General features: G+C 36.1%; 1 protein-coding gene across 3 annotated transcripts in view; it reads left to right on the plus strand.

The window, feature by feature from the left end:
- pax7a (paired box 7a) overlaps positions 1 to 22,156 on the plus strand; it is a 67,622-nt gene that overhangs the window by 192 nt on the left and 45,274 nt on the right. The window contains exons 2-6 of one of the 3 annotated variants that reach the window (XM_077204132.1): positions 375 to 427; positions 1,473 to 1,589; positions 2,694 to 2,929; positions 3,111 to 3,255; positions 3,475 to 3,603. In XM_077204132.1, the coding sequence (XP_077060247.1) occupies positions 1,505 to 1,589; positions 2,694 to 2,929; positions 3,111 to 3,255; positions 3,475 to 3,603 (595 nt within the window). In that variant the 5' untranslated portion in view covers positions 375 to 427; positions 1,473 to 1,504. Of the gene's footprint in view, positions 1 to 374; positions 428 to 1,199; positions 1,357 to 1,472; positions 1,590 to 2,693; positions 2,930 to 3,110; positions 3,256 to 3,474; positions 3,604 to 22,156 lie in introns of those variants that run through there. The other 2 variants (XM_077204133.1, XM_077204131.1) reach the window with 2 other exon arrangements.

Raw genomic sequence — 22,156 nt, forward strand, 5'->3', positions numbered from 1 at the left:
TTGAAATATTGGCTTTTTGGTAACACTTTGTTTTACATTGTCTTTGTTACACAAGTTACATTTAGTTTCTGTAGTAATTACTATAAACTGTGCATATTACACGCAACTAACCCTAAACCAAATCCTATTCCTAACCATGTAGTTATATTACTCAGTACTCAAATGTATTATTACACTGTAACACAGACACCTTAAATAAAGTGTAACCAACTTTTTCAATCTCTAAATAACCATATAGTCAACTCAACAACTCTATCCAGGTAAAAGGTATTCTCCTCATACATTTTATTTTTCTAATATATCATATGTATTATTATTAACTATTCAGTAGGCTATTTTATCGATATTAAATATGACAAATGTTTCAGGCCAAGTCTCTTCATCTTCATCAGTTATTGTGCATCATCATGACCCTCTCTGACCTCAGGTAAGTGTGCTGAAGTTTTCAAAACACTCTTGTTCCTTCTGCTCTTTATTTACACAAAACAATAGCATTAGAATCAGATTCTTCATAATACAATACTGCAAATGTATGGATTTCTGCCGTGTTTCTATTTCCCCCCTGTAAACTCAATCACTTTATCTTATTTAATAATGCTGATAAACATAAGTCCACGCTTTGAATCTATTAATAAAATGATATATTCATAAATGCCAAGTTAAAATACACATTACACTCTTTTTCCTGTTCGCACACATTTAGATCACACAGATTTTTACGATGGCATGCATACAGATATGTTAGTTTTCTTGTTTCAAGAGTAGTTTTTTATTTGTAGTGATATTATATATATATATATATATATATATATATATATATATATATATATATATATATATATAATTGTGTGTGTGTGTGTGTGTGTGTGTGTGTGTGTGTGTGTGTGTGTGTGTGTGTGTGTGTGTGTGTGTGTGTGTGTGTGTGTGTGTACAAAGAGAGTATTAAACGCATTAAACTGACGTTTCAAATGAGAGATGAATGAAAACTCATTGTAACATTTCCTGTGTTGATTTAGAGAGGGAGTGGGAGGGCAGTGTGCTTGTGTGTTTTCTGCAAAGTTCCTCCCGATTGGACGGCAGATCTCGGGCATTACCCTTCCTCTCCATGCTGTAAAAGAGTGCCGAAGAGCCTATGGCAGCGCGCGCTTCCTCCTCCCACTGTGCGCCAAAGTTGGCCACTTAAACTCCTCTCAGGCAGCAAACAGCAGCTGTAATCAAAACTAGCAGATCCTCTCACTAATATTTACTCACAGTTGCTTTAGAGCACATTGCATGCTTTACTCTGCTCTTGTTTCTGGGTATTCACTGTAAGGACAAATCTGACTTTTTCTTCAGCACACTGGGCATTGTCCACTGGTGCGTGCGTGTGTGTGTATGTGTGTTTGGATTTCTTTTTAAATTCTTTGGATCCGTTACAATTTCCACGGCGCAAACAACAGCTTTCTGTGTGATTGCTTTCTTTCATTTATTAGTGAGAGTTTCAATAGTTTTGGGAGTAGCTGGAATGGCTACTTTACCAGGAACAGTTCCTCGAATGATGCGGCCAGCTCCAGGCCAGAACTACCCCAGAACCGGATTCCCATTAGAAGGTACGAAAACTACTACTACTTATTATTATTATTATTATTATTATTAAAAAAAAAAATTTAATCCCATATTTGTAATTTTAAAATACTGAGTTTTTTTATAATTAAAAATATATATTTTTTAATAAGTAGCCTATGTTAGGCACTCTTTTACGCGATAGTTATACGATTAAAGAAACGAAATAGTCGGAAATATGACCGAACAAGTGTTAAAAAAATAAAACATAGTTATGAAATCAGTGATTTAATAATTGACAACAAAGTTATTTTTTTAGCAGCATTATGAGTAAAATGCTCCAGTCTGGACGTATGATTTCCATACGCAGCTCGCGCATAAATGGGAACGTCTTTCCTATGTTGTTCCTATCGAGTGAATTCGTGCTTAAGAGCAGTTTGACGAAAGCCTTCCAACCCACGAATCCTGCAATCTGTGGGATTTGCAGAAGTATCTCGCAGCAGTGAAGGGAAATAAAACTGGCTCAAAGCATCACACTAATATTTGTGTTGCATGACTGGGAATAATCGAGGTTTAAAGTGGCACATCTTTAGTGCCTCTTGAATGGCAATTAGTGTCCTCAAGTGTTACATCCTCTCCAAACGCATCAGATAAGCTGATAGTATAGAAGGATTCTTTCAGGAAAGAAAATCTGTGAGAATGAGATTTTTTTTGGATTGATTCCGCAGGCTTTGACTAATCATTATTCACATCTTCCAATAAACACAAGGCTTTGCGGACGATTACGTGATAAATTATATTAGCTGATGTGATATGATTAATCAGAATGACAGCATGTAGATGTTTTTTGTGATAAATTCGGTGCAAAGCCTGGATGACACAGAATTTGTGAGTTTATCCTCAAAACTCTGAGATAAAATGATCCACAAGTAGCCTACTATTTTGACAAAATTATGTGTAATTTTACTTCGAACAAAACTAATGCGTAATTGCAAGATGTTCAACAAAATGTAGATTTAGGTAATCAATATCACGAATTGAATTGCACAGTTAACGTGGGTATTGTAAAGTGTTACTTTCTTTATCTTACAGAGAATGATATTGTTTCCTTCTTTCAATCGCCCTTTTTGGGCCTGAATGTTTTCCCGCAGTCTCAACGCCTCTGGGTCAAGGTCGAGTGAACCAGCTCGGTGGAGTTTTCATCAACGGAAGGCCACTGCCGAATCATATCCGACACAAAATAGTGGAAATGGCCCATCACGGCATCCGACCCTGTGTGATCTCCAGACAACTGCGGGTCTCACACGGCTGCGTGTCCAAAATCCTCTGTCGGTACCAGGAGACCGGCTCCATTCGTCCGGGAGCAATAGGTGGAAGCAAACCTAGGGTGAGTGAACGATTTGACCAAAACAAATGCTTCCCTCAAACATTTCCTAATGGATCGTTTATTAAAAAAAGTTCTTAAATCTGTATGGAAACGAAGGATTTATAGTAAACAGAATGCGCTTTTCTTTCTTCTCCCTGTGTTTTCTCCGCCTCCACATTTTTTTTTTTGTTCTATACTAAAGCAAGTTGCAACACCCGACGTTGAAAAGAGAATCGAGGAATACAAACGCGAGAATCCAGGGATGTTCAGCTGGGAAATCCGGGATAAATTGCTGAAGGACGGGGTGTGTGACAGAGGCACGGTTCCTTCAGGTGAGGCCTCTTCCGGTAAGCACCATTTCTTTCTTACTGACATTTAGAGGACGTTACGCACTTCACTGCATCTGTTTAAATAATGGAACATTCTGTATATTCGGTTCTGATTAAATTTGGAATTTTGGATTTCGGATTTTAGTGTGCTTTGAGATTATATATATATAATGATCACATTATTAGTGTCATGATTGTTACACTGGGCTTTACAGTGATTATTATCTCTCTTTATAGTTAGCTCCATTAGTCGGGTTTTGAGAGCTCGTTTTGGCAAGAAAGATGACGATGACGACTGTGATAAAAAAGATGAAGACGGAGAAAAGAAAACCAAACACAGCATCGATGGGATTCTCGGGGACAAAGGTCAGAGGCCTTTAAATTTCTCATTGTGTGCGAACCGATGCGAGGAAACGTGGTGCGTAAAAGTTGTGTATTAAAACTCGAACTCTGCTTTTTGAGGGGTGGATCAGTTGTACTGACAGATCATGATGGACTGGTGCTATAATTGGTGCTGCTGTTGCAATTGATATTTCATTAAGTAGTTATTTGAAAGGGACAGATGCTGCAGTCCTTCATTCTCGCCAGGGGGAATCTTGGAAAAAAAATGGCACGAATAGCTCTCATTATTCATGCTGCTAGCTGTTCAGTACTTACTCAATTATTTATGTGAGCCCTGACGTCAGGTATTTAGCCTGGTAAATTAATTTGTGTGGCACATTCCATTTCCCTTGCGTTTTAACGACCCCCTAAACGACATCTGACAGTTTGACCCATTTGAGAATCGATGTCAGTTTAAGCAACTACATTACGCGGGACATGTGGACCCGTTGGAGGGACTTGTTTTGGCAACATTTTGCATTTGTTTTATTTTATTATATTACGTTATATTATAGTATATTTATATCATGACCTTCATATTGTGAATTTAAAATATTTTTTTGAAAACATTTTAATTGAATTGCACAGCTATTACAAACTGAAAATATATTATAGACATATTAATATATTATGATGTTTATATTTTATTTTTAGGCCATATATTTAATATATAGATATAATTAAACATAGTATTTTAATTCGAAATATAATATTATAATTCTAAAAGGTCATATTTGTACTATTACAATAATGCACTAATGTATTTAATATTATACTTATAACAGGTCACATACGCTTTTGCCTTTTCCCCCCCCTAAACGTGGTTATGAACAATCTCGTTTTAAGCCTTTGTAACCTTTAGACTGAGATACAAAAAGAGAAAAAGCACTGGAGCCGGGTAGCAAAAAGAGTAACTGGACCGGTGACCCCCCATTCAAAGATCCCAGAAAAGAGGAGAAAACTTTGTACAAAGGGTATAAGAAAAGAAAGGCAGATAAATTATTCAGTGCTCCCTGCTGCTAGATAGTTTTGTAATATGAAGGAGCGTTTAGAATTGTAAGCTCAACATTTCATGGTGCAAAACGACGTCTTTTGTGCGGGTTTAGTTGCGCGTAACTGCGCAGTTGGTTTAAGACAAAGTAAAGCTTCGTTTGCACATATCTGACGGATTGAGTTTCTTTAATTGCTATAGAATGATAAATTAATTTGTTAAATCTTGTATATATATTTTTCATTCTCTTAATCGCATGATTTAAGTTATGCCAAAGTTATACTTCATTCATAAATATTTTTATATGCGTTTATACACAGGGAAAACTGATTTAAACAAATGCATGAAAACCAACTCCGATGATTCTGTTGCAGTCCACTGGTTGTAGTTGTTAATTTGTTGGGAATGCTGTGAGTGCGTCATCTCTGGGTTAACGATTCCATAAATCTATCATTTCCAGTGTCTCATCTTCGGCACAAACACTGAATTCACTGTTAAATTCTTTGAAGGGATTCTTTAAGTTTACCATCCGGATAACATTTAATAATGTTAAGACTTATTAGAGCTGCGGTGTGTTGAATGGGCGTCTGTGTCGCTGAGGAGTGTAAGAGCTCGCAGGCACCGGTGAGAAACACACTGATCCTCCAGCAGCTCTTCGTGCACAAACCCTAATGTAGAAGAGCTTTTAAGCCCTGATTAAACTGAGCCCCTTTATTTCTTTTCACTTTCATCTCTAAACGGCTCACAGTGACTCGCCCAGGGCGTAAATTCATGAGATTCTGTGTTTATTTTGTATGATCTGGTATTTATTTTTTATTTATTTTTATTTAAATTGATGGATTCTTGCAAACTTTTTTTATACAAAATACATTATTTATATACTTATTTATGTATTTATAAGGTGTTAAATTGCTTACATATAAAAACCTCACATTTTTTCTTTTTGTTGACATTTTTGGCATTCATAATAGATGCAACCATTTATTTATTTATTTATTTATTTATTTATTTATTTATGTATGTATGTATGTTTCATGTTTACATTGATAGGTTCTTGTAAACTTTTTTGTATTTATCAAAATAAATACATGATTTTTTTATTTATTAATTCATTTATAAGGTGTTGAATTGATTACAAAGACTAAAAAAGGTCATACAGATTTTTCATTTTTGCTGACATTTTTTTGTAAACAGGTTGGTGTACCCTATACAATATACGTTATTTATTTATTTATTTATTTATTTCATGCGTTTATAAGGTCTTAAATTAATTACGCATTGGACAATCTAATTAAAAAAGTCAGAACTCTAATTGTTTTATTTTGATTGACTTTTTGTGGCATATAAAATACATGCAACGTTTTATTTACTTATTTAGTGGCTTGTTTTAGTAGGCGTTAGTATGATTATGCAGTAGGCTAGTTAAAAAATCTTGTAGCCTAGATTATTATTATTTTATTTTTTTTGCCATATGGCAAACTTTGTAAAAACATATTTTGTCTAATAATTTTTTTTGGTCTAAATTGCCTCCTCCCTGAGCAGATCTCCAAGTGCCTAACCTTAATAGCCTTAACCATGACTTCCACATTTGGTTTAGTGGCCATTACAATAATAATAATCTTGTGCACCTGCCATCCTCGTTACGGAAATAAAAAAATATGATGAGCGACAGCAGAGTTAGCACAAACCTGCCAAACTTAATTAGTCTTTAATGGGTTACAGCCCCGCGTCTGACAGCTCACCTGGTGCTCTTTTTGTCTGGAGGAGCATCAGTTAAACGCGAGCGCGCGTCCATTTGTGAGAGTGGCACTGGACACTTCAGCAAATCTGTGGATTACCTGAGGTTTTCAGACTAATCAAACAGACTTCAGTCAGGGGTTTAGGAGTGTTGTTATGGGATAATGGTGATCAAAAACCTGTAGGCGAAATGGCTGTGAGCGTTGCGCAGTCTGATGCCTATTGTACACAGTGTGCACGAATGCAACATTTTCCTATGATATAGCACGACGAAAATATTCTGGAATAGAGCGGTTTCACATAGTTTTGGTTTATGCGCCCTAGACGCGCACCAGCGGGGCATTTTCTCTCTTGCTTCACATTTATATGAAAATAAAGCAGATACTTTCGCGCTGAAAGAGAAGCGTAGGGAGACATTGTAAACAAATCCATCTGGAATAGAATATGTTACTGGGAAAGAGAGAGAGAGAGAGAGAGAGAGAGAGAGAGAGAGAGAGAGAGAGAGAGAGAGAGAGAGAGAGAGAGAGAGATTGAGAGAGAGAGAGAGAGAGAGAGAGAGAGAGAGAGAGAGAGAGAGAGAGAGAGAGAGAGAGAGATTGAGAGAGAGAGAGAGAGAGAGAGAGAGAGAGAGAGAGAGAGAGAGAGAGAGAGAGAGAGAGAGAGAGAGAGAGAGATTAAGTGAAAGTAAGGGGAAGTTATTTAGCTATTAATATTTATTCTCCTCAGGCGTCGAGAGTGACTCCATCTGCACTTTCTTGCAGCTATTTTGGCTGGGCTGAAATTGTAGGAGACCCAAATGTTGGGCAGAGATAACATAACCATCAGAGTGTGGACCATCACTGCATTAAACACGGATTAACCTCTTCTGTCCCGTCACCCTGTCTCAACACAGCTCGAGAATTTGACTGGCGAGGGATTTTCTTTAGTGTATAGACTCCAGGGTTATATATATATATATACACACGTGTGTGTGTGTGTGTGTGTGTGTGTGTGTGTGTGTGTGTGTGTGTGTGTGTGTGTGTGTGTGTGTGTGTGTGTGTGTGTGTGTGTGTTATACTCTGGTATTAACCATTTTTTGTTGACAGGCGTATTAATAAGAACAGATATAAGCTCATAATAATATTACACTGCAGCTGCTGATTTCGCCATTACAGTGCTGCTCATTACTTGAAATTCCGATAAAGGCAGTTCTAATTGCGAACAATCTTCCGAACCAGATGTAATTGACTATGATTTGGATTCAAGCATTTGTGATGGAGACATTAAAAAATAAATAAATGAAACAGATCAACATACGTTTTTTACCCAGGGCATTAGATGTTTGAATTTTATTATTATTTAGTTATTAATTTGACATAGGCTACTACTACTTCTAATATCACTAATAATAATTACAACAATCATTTATTTCTTGTTAAATAATAACATGATTATCGTATATAGCCTATTTTTTCTCTTAGGTAAAACTTTATTTTAATGTGTCCTTGATACACGTTACATGTATTTATACATTAGCATTACATGCACCAAACCCTAACCCTATAGTATGTAGTTAATTATTATTACTCAGTACTTAAATGTCCTTGTTACACGTTACATGCACTTACTATAGTAATAACAGAATATTATGCATAATTACATGCAACTAACCCTCAACCAAACCCTAATTCTACCCTAACCCGGAAGTAAATAGTTACTTAATATTACTCAGTACTTAAATATATAATTACTCTGTAACAATGACACGTTAAAATAAAGTGTAACCTATTATCTTTAGTATAATTGTTTCTATCTGTGTGAAATCCTTGTCTTGAGGCTTTGGATTGATTGCAGTATTTGGGAAGGTAACAGTTAACAAACCCCTGTAAGAATTCAGAGCACTGACCTTATCACTCCATGGCACGACTATGAATTTAATGAGATGCTAGGAAATGAACAATATGCAGTACTTAATAATTCTAGCTAGTGATCCAGCTACTGTTGAATGGAAAAAATGCAAACATGGCGGGTATATTAATGTGTCTTTTATTGACTCCGCTGTAATTGGTCTCTGTAGGGATTATAGACCAGTTAACAATGTCGTTTTTAGATTGCGGGTGACCTGTGAACTCCAGACATGGCGTGAGTTTTGATGTGTTGTAGAGATGTTTAAAAATAACCAAAAGCGGGTAAAGATGATGAGAATGAAAGCTCAGGCAGTTCAAGGGAAATTGAGAAGCTTATGATCTTTGATCCGTGGATGTCTTTTGCTTATCAGAAACACTTGAGACTACTGCAGTACAAAGCGACTTCACATTACTGCTTGACAAGTCTGCCTGACTGTTCATTAAATGCGGTTTGCCATCTGGGACAGTGCAAATCTCTGCGCAGATGTTATGGAGAATATCATTCTCTTATATCTGAGAGAAGTCTTGTAATGGTGTGGTTTTCACGCCTCCGTTGTTATAACGGAGCGATTCTGGAGTGCGCAGAGGACTTTACGCGCATAAACGCTATTATCTGCTCGTGCTAATAACCAGAGAGGATTTCATTTTTCAACTTTTTAAGTGCTTTGAACCCCAAATGTAATAGGTCTACATGAATCGCATATAATACTGTATATCTGTTTGGATCTTTGTGTGTAATTCCCTCTTCGTTCGAGCAATTCTAATGGATATTGTATTTGGTGCGTTCGTATCTGGTTAATGTTTGTAATGGGGGCTTAAATACACAATTGATTCTGACATGTAAATTGTCATTTCCGTTTTAGCCATTTGATTTGCGAGGGCGGGTCACACTTGACACACACAAGCTGCGATACAGATGAGAGCATGCCTCATTAAAGTGTGTGTGTGTGTGTGTGTGTGTGTGAGGAGGGGGCCTGAAGATGAATCCAAAACTTATAGTGCGCAATCGTGTTAATTTTTCTGTCGTTTTGAACAAATGAATCATTAAGATTCGTGCGTTGCTAAAATATTTCACAGCTATATTTTATTTCGTTGCAGTTGTATTGTTGTCAATGGCACATGGCAATTATATGGATTGTGCTTCAGAACACACAATAGTTTTGCGTTCCATAATCAGAACGCAACATTCTTATGCGCAGTGTAAAAATTCTTATTTATGTGATAAAAATAAGGTCTTTATGCCAAATGGTGTGTCAGAAGTCATGCCTGCTGATGATATAATTGAATGCCCACATCTATGAAAGGCATGTTAGTTTTAGGATTATCTTTAACATTTATTATATTTTTGTTTATGCATTCGAGAGTATAAAATAGTGCAATAATTGTTAAATAGTCTGGATCGTTAATATGGCAGAATTTTATTTGGGATCTGTTCCGCTGTATTTTACGCATTTGTCTTAGCAATCATTTACGCACTCTTTTCCATCGCGCGCGTGTGGATTTAACTAATGGAGCGTTTCAGTCCCGTTGGTCGGTGTTTTAGAGATCCGTTCAAGTGGCTTCAAGGAACAATGGAGGATCCCGGGATGCGGTAAATGGCAGTGACCGGTGACCTCTCTCACACTCGGGCAGGTCATCGCGCTTCAGTGCGCGCAGCTGACAGAGCAAAGAAACACCGCTGAGAAAGTCATTCAGCAACAAGTGATGCGCTGAACTCATACAATTCTACATCTGAAAGTCAAAACCCACTGATTGATAAATATATAGTTATTTGCAGAACGATTACTGAATAATTGGTCGGTTTAATTGAAGCCGCTGCAACATATATATGCAAATAAGAAATAGGAATAAAACGAAAACAAAGGGGGGGAAAAAGAGAAAAAAAAACTAAATCATAGTTTTACCATTATGTAGATTTATTTTATTTTTATTAATTATACATTTAAGTAATAATTATTTATATAATTATAGAGTTAGGGTAGAATTAGGGCTTGGTTTAAGGTTTGTTGCATGTAATTATGCATAATTTATAGGTATTGTGTAGCCAGGGCACATTAAAATAAAGTGTATCCAAATAAAGTGTTACCATATTATGTAATACATTGATTTATAATAATAATAATTATTATAATTATAATTATTATAATTATTGTTATTATTAGATAACCTGAAGTCGGCACACTGTTAAACTTGACCAGGCTTTCAGAGACCGAAACAAACGCGTTGAACTTATCAAATCTAATTTAACGCTTCCTTCGCAAACAGACACGAACGATTATATATTTGAGTATTTTCTTTTCTCTCCTGTATTATTATTATTGTTTTTATTATAATGCTATTATTATTTTTATATGAATGTATTTATTGTTATACTATACTTTGTTAACATTTTTATTATAAATTATTATAATTATTATTATTAATAAATATAATTATTTATTTTACTAGTGAAGCACGAAAGGCGAAGTAGACAGCAGTTTGCGCCTTATATTTTATGGTTGTTCAATTAGCAAGTTTGTGAGTTTTTTGGAGTCGTTCCGCACCCCACAGGCGAAGAGGCGAGACGCAACTTGGACTCTGGCGATCCGTTTTAATAGGGGATGAAATTAATTAGAGAAGACACCCATTTAAGACCTTTAAGTTTTCCACACATTTTAAAGGTATGAGAATGGATTAATGGCTTATAGCCAATGCTGAAATGTATTGCCTCTTTGAAATTTGTCCTGCTTGTCTAATGGGTGTCACAGGATGCACTTAGAAAAATGAACAAATAAAAACAGATTCCTCAAGCTTAGAATGAAATGAAGCAGGTGATGGTTTATGTATCCTTTTTAATATTTTTTCATAGCCTAATGAAATTTGAAATGATCTCTGTTCAAATATCGTAGGTTGATTCGAAATGATCTCTCTTTTGCAAAAGTCTGCTCTTTGTGAATTGTGAACATATTTACTCTCTGTTTGCATTCTCACACTTTGTATGCATTTGAATGTGTGTTTTTCTCTTTTGGAATAAGATATGAAGTGATGCTCGGATCATCCTCTCACTTTTGAATGGAGGAAAAAAAAAACAATTGTCTCCTTCCCCTTTATGGAAAGCATTTTGTTCTTTTAATTGAATGCTGCCTTCTTCTTTTTTGTGTGTTGGGCCTAAGACTCCTCTGAAGTCTAACAGCCTCCTCTCTCCATTGTCAGAGAAACTGCTCCTAAAAAGGAAAGAAAGAAAGAAAAGAGCAGAAGAAAAAAAGATCTCTGTTATTTTCTGTCTTGAGATTCAGAGCACAGGCTATTCAGGCCAGTTGATGAACTCCTTCAAAAAGTTTATTAAGGGTATGAAAACAATGTGGACTAAAGCTTTTGGGCTCGCAGGCAGACAGTTTATAAACTAGCGGCCATTGTGCCTCGAAGGCAGATGCATGAATACTTTTGAATGGGGGCTTCAAACTGACACGATGGGGCTGGACAGCAGCCTGTTTTGGTGAAGAGGGCTTGTGGAAGAGACGGACTCAGTGTGTTGTCTGCATTAATGTACATCTGTAGGGACTGGGGGTGAATCCCCACTCCAACACACTGAGATGGCAGCCACCAAAAGCTGTTTTTTCTGATGGTTCCATTTGTTGTACTGATCAATTTTGGTTCATGTTCATTTTTTAAAAGTAAGTAAGCAGAACTTACCGATTTTTAATTGAGACTTGACATATTTGAGTAAGCTTATTCATACATATAACTTAAAATGATCATGTAATCTCAATTTAAATATTTTTAGTACTTGGCTAAATTGAAGAAATTAATTCAATAAATGCTACCTTGCTAATTTGTAACATAATGCTTTGATATTGTTAGCATAGCAGAGCACTTGCTAAATGAGTACAGCAATATTAAACATTTAACTTTATCAACTCGTCACCGTTGAGGGTAACCCTACAAAGAACAAACATAACAGAAACTCTTCTAAACTAGCATAACAAAACATTAAACACTAAATCTCCCATTTAATATTAATCTTGCACCAAAAACATTATAACACTTCATTTTAGCATTTACTCTTCCTTTTGAGTGTCATGGCTAAGCATGCTGGGAAATAGAAATCCCAGCCCAGTTTCAGTTAAATTTAAGTTCATAAAACTCAAAACAAGGAAACAATTCAGATTACTAAAAATGTGTCAGTTTTGTGAACTCAAAAGAAAAAGAAAGTTCTAAATACTCATAACAATAATTTGTTTAATTTGAGTTGGCTCTACTCAAACCATTTAATTCTTTTGAGCGTTTGGGTTCAGTCTTATGATGCATAAATGTTTATGTCATGATGACAAATAAAACTATTCATGAGATGGGCTCCAAAAGTCTTAGACTGGTGGAAATGCGCACTATTTTTACAAGTTATACTTATTTTCTGGCAGCATTCACAGCATTAGAAAACCTGATGATCTTGTTATTTGAGATTCTCCTAAGAGCATCATGCTTTATTAGAAAATCTATATACAAAGTCAGATGTTACTCATTTGCTCATTTGATTAAAGATATAAATCTTTATTTTAAGTCACCCCCCTAAAATCCCCAAACTCCCTGTGTATTTCCAGGTTTAAATAATCTCAGTCTGTATATTGATGTCAAATAACTTTTCTGTCACATTTAGTGATCTTGCAGGTTTGCACACCCACAATCTGATAGACCATCCGAACTGTTCTGTATCTCTCTTTCAACTTTTCTTCCCCTGTCTTTTTTCTGTACATGTGGTTGGCACTGGTAATCTTCCTGAAGAGATCCCAGTGTAGAGATGATCTGCATCAGACTGCAGTGAAGCACAAACAGCCCTCGCTCTGGCAGGTGTCAACATTAGCAACACAATCACCGCAGCGAGGCGGCTAACTTTAACTGTGTGAAAAGAGGAGCGTGAAGAGGTTACGGAGGGGAGGAGGGAGATTATGCTTTGAGACAGCTATTAGTGGGGATGAGGCTTTTCTAAACAAACAGCGGAGAGAAAGAAAACCAAGAAAAGATCAATAATGTGTTAGTTTTCTAGGCTATGCCATGATGGATCTCAAGTACCCATTTTTTCTTTTTATTATTATTATTATTATTATTTTTTCATTCTCCTTAGAGATGTAGTTCTTGATATTGTTGTTATTGACAATCCAATTTGGGTGCAAATCAAATTTGATATATTCAGCTGATTATTTGAATGCACATTTATAACACTTGAATACATTAAAATTGTTGTGTTTCAGAGTTTGCTCTTTCGTAGCTCGGAAACATTCTCAGTTAACTTTGTTTCTCTATAATATACACAAAGAAGTCCATTTTTGACATACAGTAAGAGAGCTATGAAATAAATGTGAATAGAAGCACATGTAATTTATTCCTGAGAAAAAATGTGATGTGAAATTAGTTCATACTGAAATTCCCTAGTTGAAATGCACATTTCTCTAAGCCTAATGTGTTTTAAAATCACTATTAGGATAGTATGATCTCTGTATAATATCAGTCTTTAAATGCACGATATTTAAAGTGTACCTAAAGTGTACTTGCAATAGTTCCACTTTAGCACAATTAAATATACTTAAGTATCTTTAGTTGAACTTCAGCACTATTTCAGGATAACTGAAGTGCATTAAGTACAAAATTACTTTAATTCCAATTTTGCAACTTAGACTTAGAGAGTAAGTCTAAATACTTAAAGTATACCAATCTAGTATACCAACAGTAGAATTGCAGGGTGTAAATGTATTTGTAGTATACTTGGGGTAAAATAAATGTATTTCAAATACATTTTAGAATATTTGTTTTTCACTCACCCTATTGCAATGGCAATTTTTGTAGAGCACAGGACTTTTTGAAAACTTTAAGATTGGACAAATTCTGTAATCATAGGGGTAATCGGTCTCGGTCAGTGTCAAGAAAGAGTTGTTTCATTTTACAAAGGTTTGACTCAAAGGCGGGAGGAGATATTGGTTAAGGAATGAGTTGACATCAGGGTTGCATTCTCATGTAAGTACTTGTGTTCACAAGAAAAACAATGTTTCCAAAAGTCATTTATCTATCTTTCTATCTATCTGTGCTTGTCTGGTGGATCTTGACTATGCCATTGGAAAGGACAAGAGTGCTCAGCGCTCTATAGTAGTTCCCATGGGGCTTTGACTCTATGTTTTTCCTAGAGTGAAGGCAATTTTGCTTTAATTGGTTGTTTTAGACTCCTGTCTTATCACACACTCAGGATAGCTCTTCGAAAACAAATAGAAAGGAAAAGTGTCTCTTGTTTTCTCCAGGGTTTTATGTGAAGCACATTGTGAGGATTGTGATTGAATTGTCTGGCTCAAAAAAAATGCTTCTTGTTGGATGTAATGATACTGAACGCAGAGCTTTATATTCATCACAGATAATGCGGATGATACAATGCATGATGGGCTTTGTTTTCACATGATTAAAAAAAGAGACATTTTGTCATTGTTTTGTAATCATGCGTCTGCAAGCATAATGTTTAATTCTCAAATCTTGGTCATTTATTGGGATAGTCTGGTGTGATTTGAGAGCATGACTTCATGCACATTATAGACCTTATAATTTAACTCATTGCATCAAGTTTCAATGCACTAAAAGTCTTGAAATTTGCTGTATTATTAAAACAATGAAGCATCTACGCAAACCAAACAGCATAAATAAGTCTGTAAAAAATGCTGTAGGAAATATGAATGTTTCAGTGTCCAGTATTTTTATAAAACTAGACCAAGATCTTTTCACCCATGCATCCTCCATCTGTCAACATCAGATCGTTTTTACCCTTATAAACAAAGCAGCATATTTAAATAGTTGGCTTTGTTTTGATTGGATCTGGTGTCTCTTAAGATCTGTGTGGTCTGTTATATTTGTGTTATATTCATATTCAACCACTGCTTATGAAAACATTCGTCACGTTGTGATTTCTTGACTGATATATCAGAGGGGATTCGCTTGAAATGCATGCCGTATTCAGTGACAGATATAACATTGGTTATTCTGTGTTAAAGAGTTTCTGTTTTCTTTATTACCCATGTTAGAAGAAAACACAGGATCATAATAGAGCTAAATGCCTAAAAAATGTCTAATTCCCCCCCCTGTGTTTCTCCCCATCTGCCATAGATGTCAAAGTTTTTGACAGTTGGCACGGACACCGGTGGATTATTGTCATCCCAGTTACAGCAAGGCGTGTTAGAAAGTATAGCAAGCATTCTCTCTAATTTTATTACAATGGAGAAAATGCCCCACATAATGTGCAACACTAATTAAGTTTCGAGCTGTGTGCCCAGTCGCAGAGCTGATGAATTAGAGCCATTCACACCATGCTCGACTGCTTTAAAATCACCATTAGCTCATGCTACTTACGGCCATAACATCGCCCATTTTATGCTTTTGACCTGCCTTGCAAATGAATTCTTCATTATTTTCGTGTAACGTGTGGCCGCTCGTTTTTAAGGCTGTGCAGAAAGACAATAAACACGTTCCTAGAGTGTTGCAAATCAGAAATATGTTTCTTCTTTCCACCAAGTTAAAAAATACACAAGCGTGGACCTGTGAGCTTAGAGACAGCGAGCGGTGAAGAGCGAGCAATCCCTGTAACTTCAAAGGAAAAAATCCAAGCTTTCTATTTTTAACTAATGGGTTTATTTAAGGCGTCCCCGGCCGGTCCCTCCCTAGGGGAATGTACACTCATTTTGAAATGCCCTTACGGTCCAAAGACACAATATGGAGCGCTGATCTCTGACTTTACCATCAGCTTCTGTGACTGTTCGTGAATGTAAACTCAAAAAACAGGAAATATTAAAGACCTCCTTATGTCCTGAAAAATGTCTTGGGAATTTCATGTAGGCTAGTATGCATTGAAGCAAAAGCGGAAAAAGGAAAAGGCTAGGGGATTGATGTTTGAAAGCAGATGTTTTGTATGTGAAAAAGTCTCAAATCAAATGTGAAAGATCTCAATATGAACAGGTAAAAACACATGTTTTTTTCATGCATTGCTCAAATTTGAGATTTTGGTCTTCAACAACATGTCTTATTTCAGGCTACTGAAAAGAAAGCATCTGAAATAAACACTTAAAGGGATAGTTCACTCAAAAATGTCTGGTTACCCATAATCTTCTTTTTTTTGTTCAGCAGACGAAAGAAATTCAGGTTTGAGGATGAGTAAATGATGACAGAATTCTAATTTTTGGGTGAACTATCCCTTTAAGTGTTTATTTGATTACACATACATTATCAATTTACCCCAGCAGATTTCAATTTACAATTCATATCTTTAAAAGCTGTCAGAAACTTCACTTCACTTTACACGCACCAAACCTTAGTTTTATTCCGATCTATATTCTCAGAGGAGTTTGTTCACATAACAGTCCCCTGATTTATATAACATTTTATTTCTGGAAAATATGGTTAAAATTGAAGTTTTCTTTTCTTCGGGAGAATTTTAAGAGAAATCTTAGCATACATAGATGAAACGTAACATTTCCAGTACATCTCTTGAGCTTTGAAAGAGCATCTTCTGGGTCATCCATGCAAGTTTTGTACCTTCCAGGAATAGCATCTTTGATAAGGATAGATTAACAATTGGTATGCAAATTAGATTTTTTTACCCATAGTATCTTTTGGGGGAATTTTTTTTGCCTATATTCTCCTCCAGAGTGAAGTCACATTGAGTTTTGACTGTACTATATAACCACTTTATGATGAAAGAATTATATGCCTTGACTCCGAAGCCATCCTTCAGGCACATATCTCAATCCTTGAGTGCATTCTGGCTCCTACCTAAACTCCATCCTTTCACATTCTGGATAAAATAAACAGGCACTTCTCAGAGCTCAGAGTTGGTATTTGGTTTCCTGGATTGCTTTTTCTCTTCACAGCCCTGTGAAGGGGCTTCTGCACTAATAACACGGACCCCTTGGGTTCCCTTTTTCGCTTTGTGGTCCTTCTTAATTTCATTACTTTAGCTGTGACCTTAATTAGCAGGGACCTAACCCCAGGAAACAAAATCCCATTTTGGCAAAAAGGAAGAATGTAGAGAAAACTAAGCCTTGCTCCCTTGGAACAGAGGTAGGTAGGGTGACCCTCAAGAAAACGTCTCGGGGAAGCATCCTCCATTTCTCATATCTCTCGCTCCCTGTGGTGACAGGAATTCAAAAGGACTCTGTTCGAAATTTTCCTGCTTGGACTGTGCGTGTGGATTGTCAAAATTGAATTTTCAAGAAATTCTATGCAACTTCAGATTTTGATGATTTTCTCTCATCTATTGTCTTAAAAATTATTCTAAGTAACACTACTTTGTTTTGTCCATTTGAATTTGTCCGTTCACTAAATACAAAATGCCTCATTCAGCCAATAAATCCATCAAGGCAAGTACAGATTTCCTTTTCACCAAATATTAATTTAATAACACAATACATTTTTTTAAAAGTCAGCAAACAGCAAAACAATAATCTTATATTATTCATAATTTATATGTTTATTCATGCTGCAATGGATGCTTGGAACGTGCTAACTCTTAACATTTGAGCAATTTTGTTCAGTTTAAACTTTTGTTTGCTCAGACAACTGTGTTTGACTAGTTGGGTCATCATTTATGGGAATTCTGTGTTTTTATGTAGTAATTCACATTTCTTAGTATTTCTGACTTGAAAGGTCCCATAAACTGGAAAATATGTAGGCCTAGTTGCTTTCCTTAGATTGTGTATATAATGCAAAATGGCTTCTTCTGTGAATTTTCCGACCCCACAGGTGAAGTGAATCAAAATGTAATTAGGACGTCAACCGCTAAAATTATATTGAAATTAAGATGATGTTTGCAAGAATACTTTTTTTTTTAAAGGGGCACTGAAAATATTTTTAGGACAGAGATTTGAGCTTTAGGAAAGTTTCTAAAACAAAGAAAAGTTGTTTTAAAAAAAGACATTTTGCACTACACTGAAAAAAAAATGGTGTAGGATGAACTTTGAAACTTCAGAAACTGCTAGTAAATTTCACAAATAATTACAAAGGAACTGCAGTGGAATTAAATGTGAAATTTTAAGCTAGAAAGACTGAAATCGTATTTTAAATACTCTACTAATCGTTTCTTTATTTACAACTTCGAAAAAAACACTAATCAAATTTGTAAAAAGATGATGTGACTCCTCACTGAAATTTTTATCCTGATAATATGATTTTGCAGTGGAAAAACTAAATGCAAAAGAGTATAGGTTTCTTTATCAGTCTCAGACGGTCTTTTGGACCCCACTGTATATTTGTTTAATGTATAAAATCCTGCCGCTCAAGTCCTTCACGCTCATATTTCGGCACGCCTGTCCCCTGGCACTGGGGCATAGGGAGTCAATATGTCAGCATTTATCGATTCCCCACTGAGCTACGCGGGGTTGTCAGGGCCCTATTCAGGCTCTAATGGCCCCCTGAGGTGCAGCGTCTATGCAGGCTGAAAGCGCGAAGGGGCCCGGGGCCCAGCCTGTTGTTGGACGTTAGGCGTGTGTTCCTATGGCCGCCCTGCGCCTTCACCCACATGACAAGAGCTATAAAAGACCAACGCCTTAGCTGCTTCTTCTGCGCCTCTCTTCAACCTCTTTTTTCAACCTCTCTGAAAGAAAAAAAGCTCTAATTGTTTGTTGTGGGAGCCAAAGATTATAGACCCTCCCCTCCTTTTGCTTCTTTTCCCTTTCGTCTATTTTCTTTGGGCTCGTCTTTCTCTCCGCCGCTCTCGTCATTTCTAAAGGATGTGATTTTTATCCCGAATGTTGTGAAAAGGGAAGCAAAAGAGGAACGTTCATGTGAGACTGCTTTTGACAATGGCAATGAGACACAAGAGACTGTTCAACTAAAGCTCGCAGTGGAATCATTGACTTTCATAGGCTACCTTGTATAAATATTAACTTTTAACTCCGATAGCAGAAGTTTGAAGCAACTTTCGACTGTCTGATAAAGTATAAATTCTCTTTAGCATTGGGAACAGGGCTGCATATGAAAATGAAATTTGGATTGTTAACAAGAGTTTTGTTTGGGTCGAAGGCTTATATTTATTTGACCTAATGATGCATTAGAGGAACTTAGTATGTTTACAAATTTTTGAGTGGTAAAATACTTTCATTTATAAAAGCAAATGCATTCTCTAAGTCTGTCAGTATTTTAACTTGCACTTTACAGTACATTACATTTTAAAATACCTTGTTTTATGTTTTATTTTTACTAAAAATGCAAGTAAACGCCTTGATGACATTGGCATTGTTTCTTTCCAGTATTGTCTGTAGGAAAGCAAACTAGCATATATGTCTTTAGAATCTGAATTGTTGAAAAGATGAGATCGATTGGAGGGCAAATGTAGACATCTCCTGTTTCTCCAACAGTTCTCCTGAAGAAAAAGCTCTTGTAGTTGCCGTTTCAGAAGAAATCTCAACAATGCTGTTAAAAAGCTTGCAATCAAGGCCAGAGATCTCAATATGAGCATTTCTCATTAATTTCTCCAAGGCCAAAAAATCTGAGCTGCTATCCACTTTTACTCAATGTATCTCAACAATTCTCTCATTTGCACTGATTTTTTAAAGACAAACATTTTGGGAGAAACTGGAAGTGAAGTGATAATAACTGAACTAAGAATGAGCAACCTTCCTTTAGGGATTCTCTTTTCATTGTGAGCATGCAATATTTCATCATTGTGTATATATATATATTTGTGTATATATATATATATATATATATATATATATATATATATATATATATATATATATGTATTTGTTAATCCAAGTCTTTTCATGGACTTTAAATAAAAAAATGTTGCTGTTTGAACATTTCGTCAGATTGCCTTAACCCTGTGGGGGCCTGTACCGGAAAAGTACGTTCAGGCTCCGCCTTCAACAATGCAAATTTTTCTGTCAGTTATTTGATCTCACTGCTTCTCCACCTCCCTCTCCCACCGTAGGCACACCAGTATCAAAGGTTCAATCCCTAAACAGACCTGAGGAAACACGCAGAGTTTTATATTCAGGCCGCGAGCCAGAGAGATTGCAAAAAGAGGCAGATGGATGTCAGAGATATCAAATCAGATCGCACGGCGAAAACTCGGCTCATTACGGGCGGTTCGGCATTATGATTCCCCTCTCCTCCTCCTGGAGTGACAAAAAGTATAATTGCTCCAGTGACTCTCACAAAGGCATGTACAAAATAAACATGTAAACAAAAATTAAGCAGGGACGCTGTTATTTTTGTCCTGTGGGAATGTGGGGGGTTTAGGAAGATGCCGAAGGAAGAAAAGGGGGAAGATGTGTTGTCAGTTACACTCAACTGGTGTCATTTGCAGCTCCGAGGCTGGTCCTATTGAATGCCTGTAAAATAGCAAGCGTAAGACTTGATTGTAATTATGCTGGAACTAATATGCTTTTCAAAATGAGCCATTATGAGCTAATGCCGCACTGCAAAAAGCCCTGCCTGTTTTTGTCACTCTGTCTTGGGTAGTTTGCAAGGTACAGCTGATATTGAGGACATTGGTTACGGTATAAAAAAAAGGCTGCATAGAATTTTGCTGTAATGTTGAGCTAATACTGATTCAAAGGCAATCTTAGCAGATGAGGTTGGAGACGCCTCTACCTCCTTCTCACTGTGTCATGGAGGCTTTTTATTATCCGCCATCCCTGACTAATTCCTGGGATTCTGATGATGTCAAAAGCTGCACTTTGAATTCTGGCTCAATCGTGCTTTTCAATTGTCTTTTTTTACCCCCTATAAGGATCTTTGACATCCTTTTAGGATCTTAGGTTTGGTAATGATATTTCGTACTCTATTTTCAGATGAGCTGCGCAAATCACTTTTGATGGTGTTGGTTGATATAATTAAAATGATATAGATAGATCTTGAGGACAAAGAGACTGTTTTTAGTTGGGATTTGGTTATCCATGAATGTGTTTCGTTTACAATAAGGTACTGTGGCATATAACATGGTACAGTGGTGTATCAGACCATGCTACTAAATGAGTAAAGTGACATGGTACTTTTTTTTTTTAGTAGGCTAAATCATTTTGTTTGTATTTTGATTTAGCCATTCGGTCAGGCCTCTTTGTAGAGTTTATCAAATTTGTTGTATTAAAAGGATATTTCACCCAGAGATTAAAATTCTGTCATTGTTTATTCACCCTCATGTTGTTCCATACCAGAATTAGTTTCTCTATTCTGTCGATTGAACACAAAAGAAGATATTTTGAAGAATACTAGTGACCAGACAGTTGACGGTAGCCATTAACTTCCATAGTATTTTTTTCCCTACTATGAAAGTCAATGGCTAATGTCATTTTTTTGGTGAACTATCCCTTTAACTCACCGATTACTTTTTTAAAAGCCCTTAGAGACGAGAAGGAATGTCTTGTGGCTATTTAACACTAAGGTTCTTTATTGGCATCAATGGTTACATGATGGACCTTTAACATTCATGGAAGCTTTGCATTGGACAAAAGGTTCTTTATAGTGGAAAATGATTCTTTAGATGATCAAAATGGTTCTTTTAAGAACTGTTCATTGAAAGATTATTTGAGAACCCAAAATGGTTCTTCTAAATGACATTGCTGCAAAATCTCCATTTAGCACTTTTTGTGTATGCAAGCTACTTAAAATGGAAAATATAAGCACAAAAAATCAATACACAAGATAATTTCATACAGTAGTCTTTTTTTCAATAGTTAAATAGATAGGACTTTTGTGAAATGGTCGCATTACTGTTAAAGGGATTGTTCACACAAAATGTGAAAAAAAACTCTGCATTTCTTTTTTCAATCAAACACAAAAGACTTCATTGTTGTTTAAAACCAAATGTTCTTTAAAATATATTTTGCATTCCTCATAAGAGCTAAATGCATACTGGTTTGGAACATTAGGGTGAGCAAATGATGACAGTATTTTAAGTTTTGGGTGAACTATCCCTTTAAGC

Source organism: Siphateles boraxobius, unplaced genomic scaffold (genome assembly GCF_051911475.1).
Source record: "Siphateles boraxobius isolate OS27281-9 unplaced genomic scaffold, OSU_SipBor_1 5, whole genome shotgun sequence".
Classification (NCBI taxonomy): domain Eukaryota; kingdom Metazoa; phylum Chordata; class Actinopteri; order Cypriniformes; family Leuciscidae; genus Siphateles; species Siphateles boraxobius.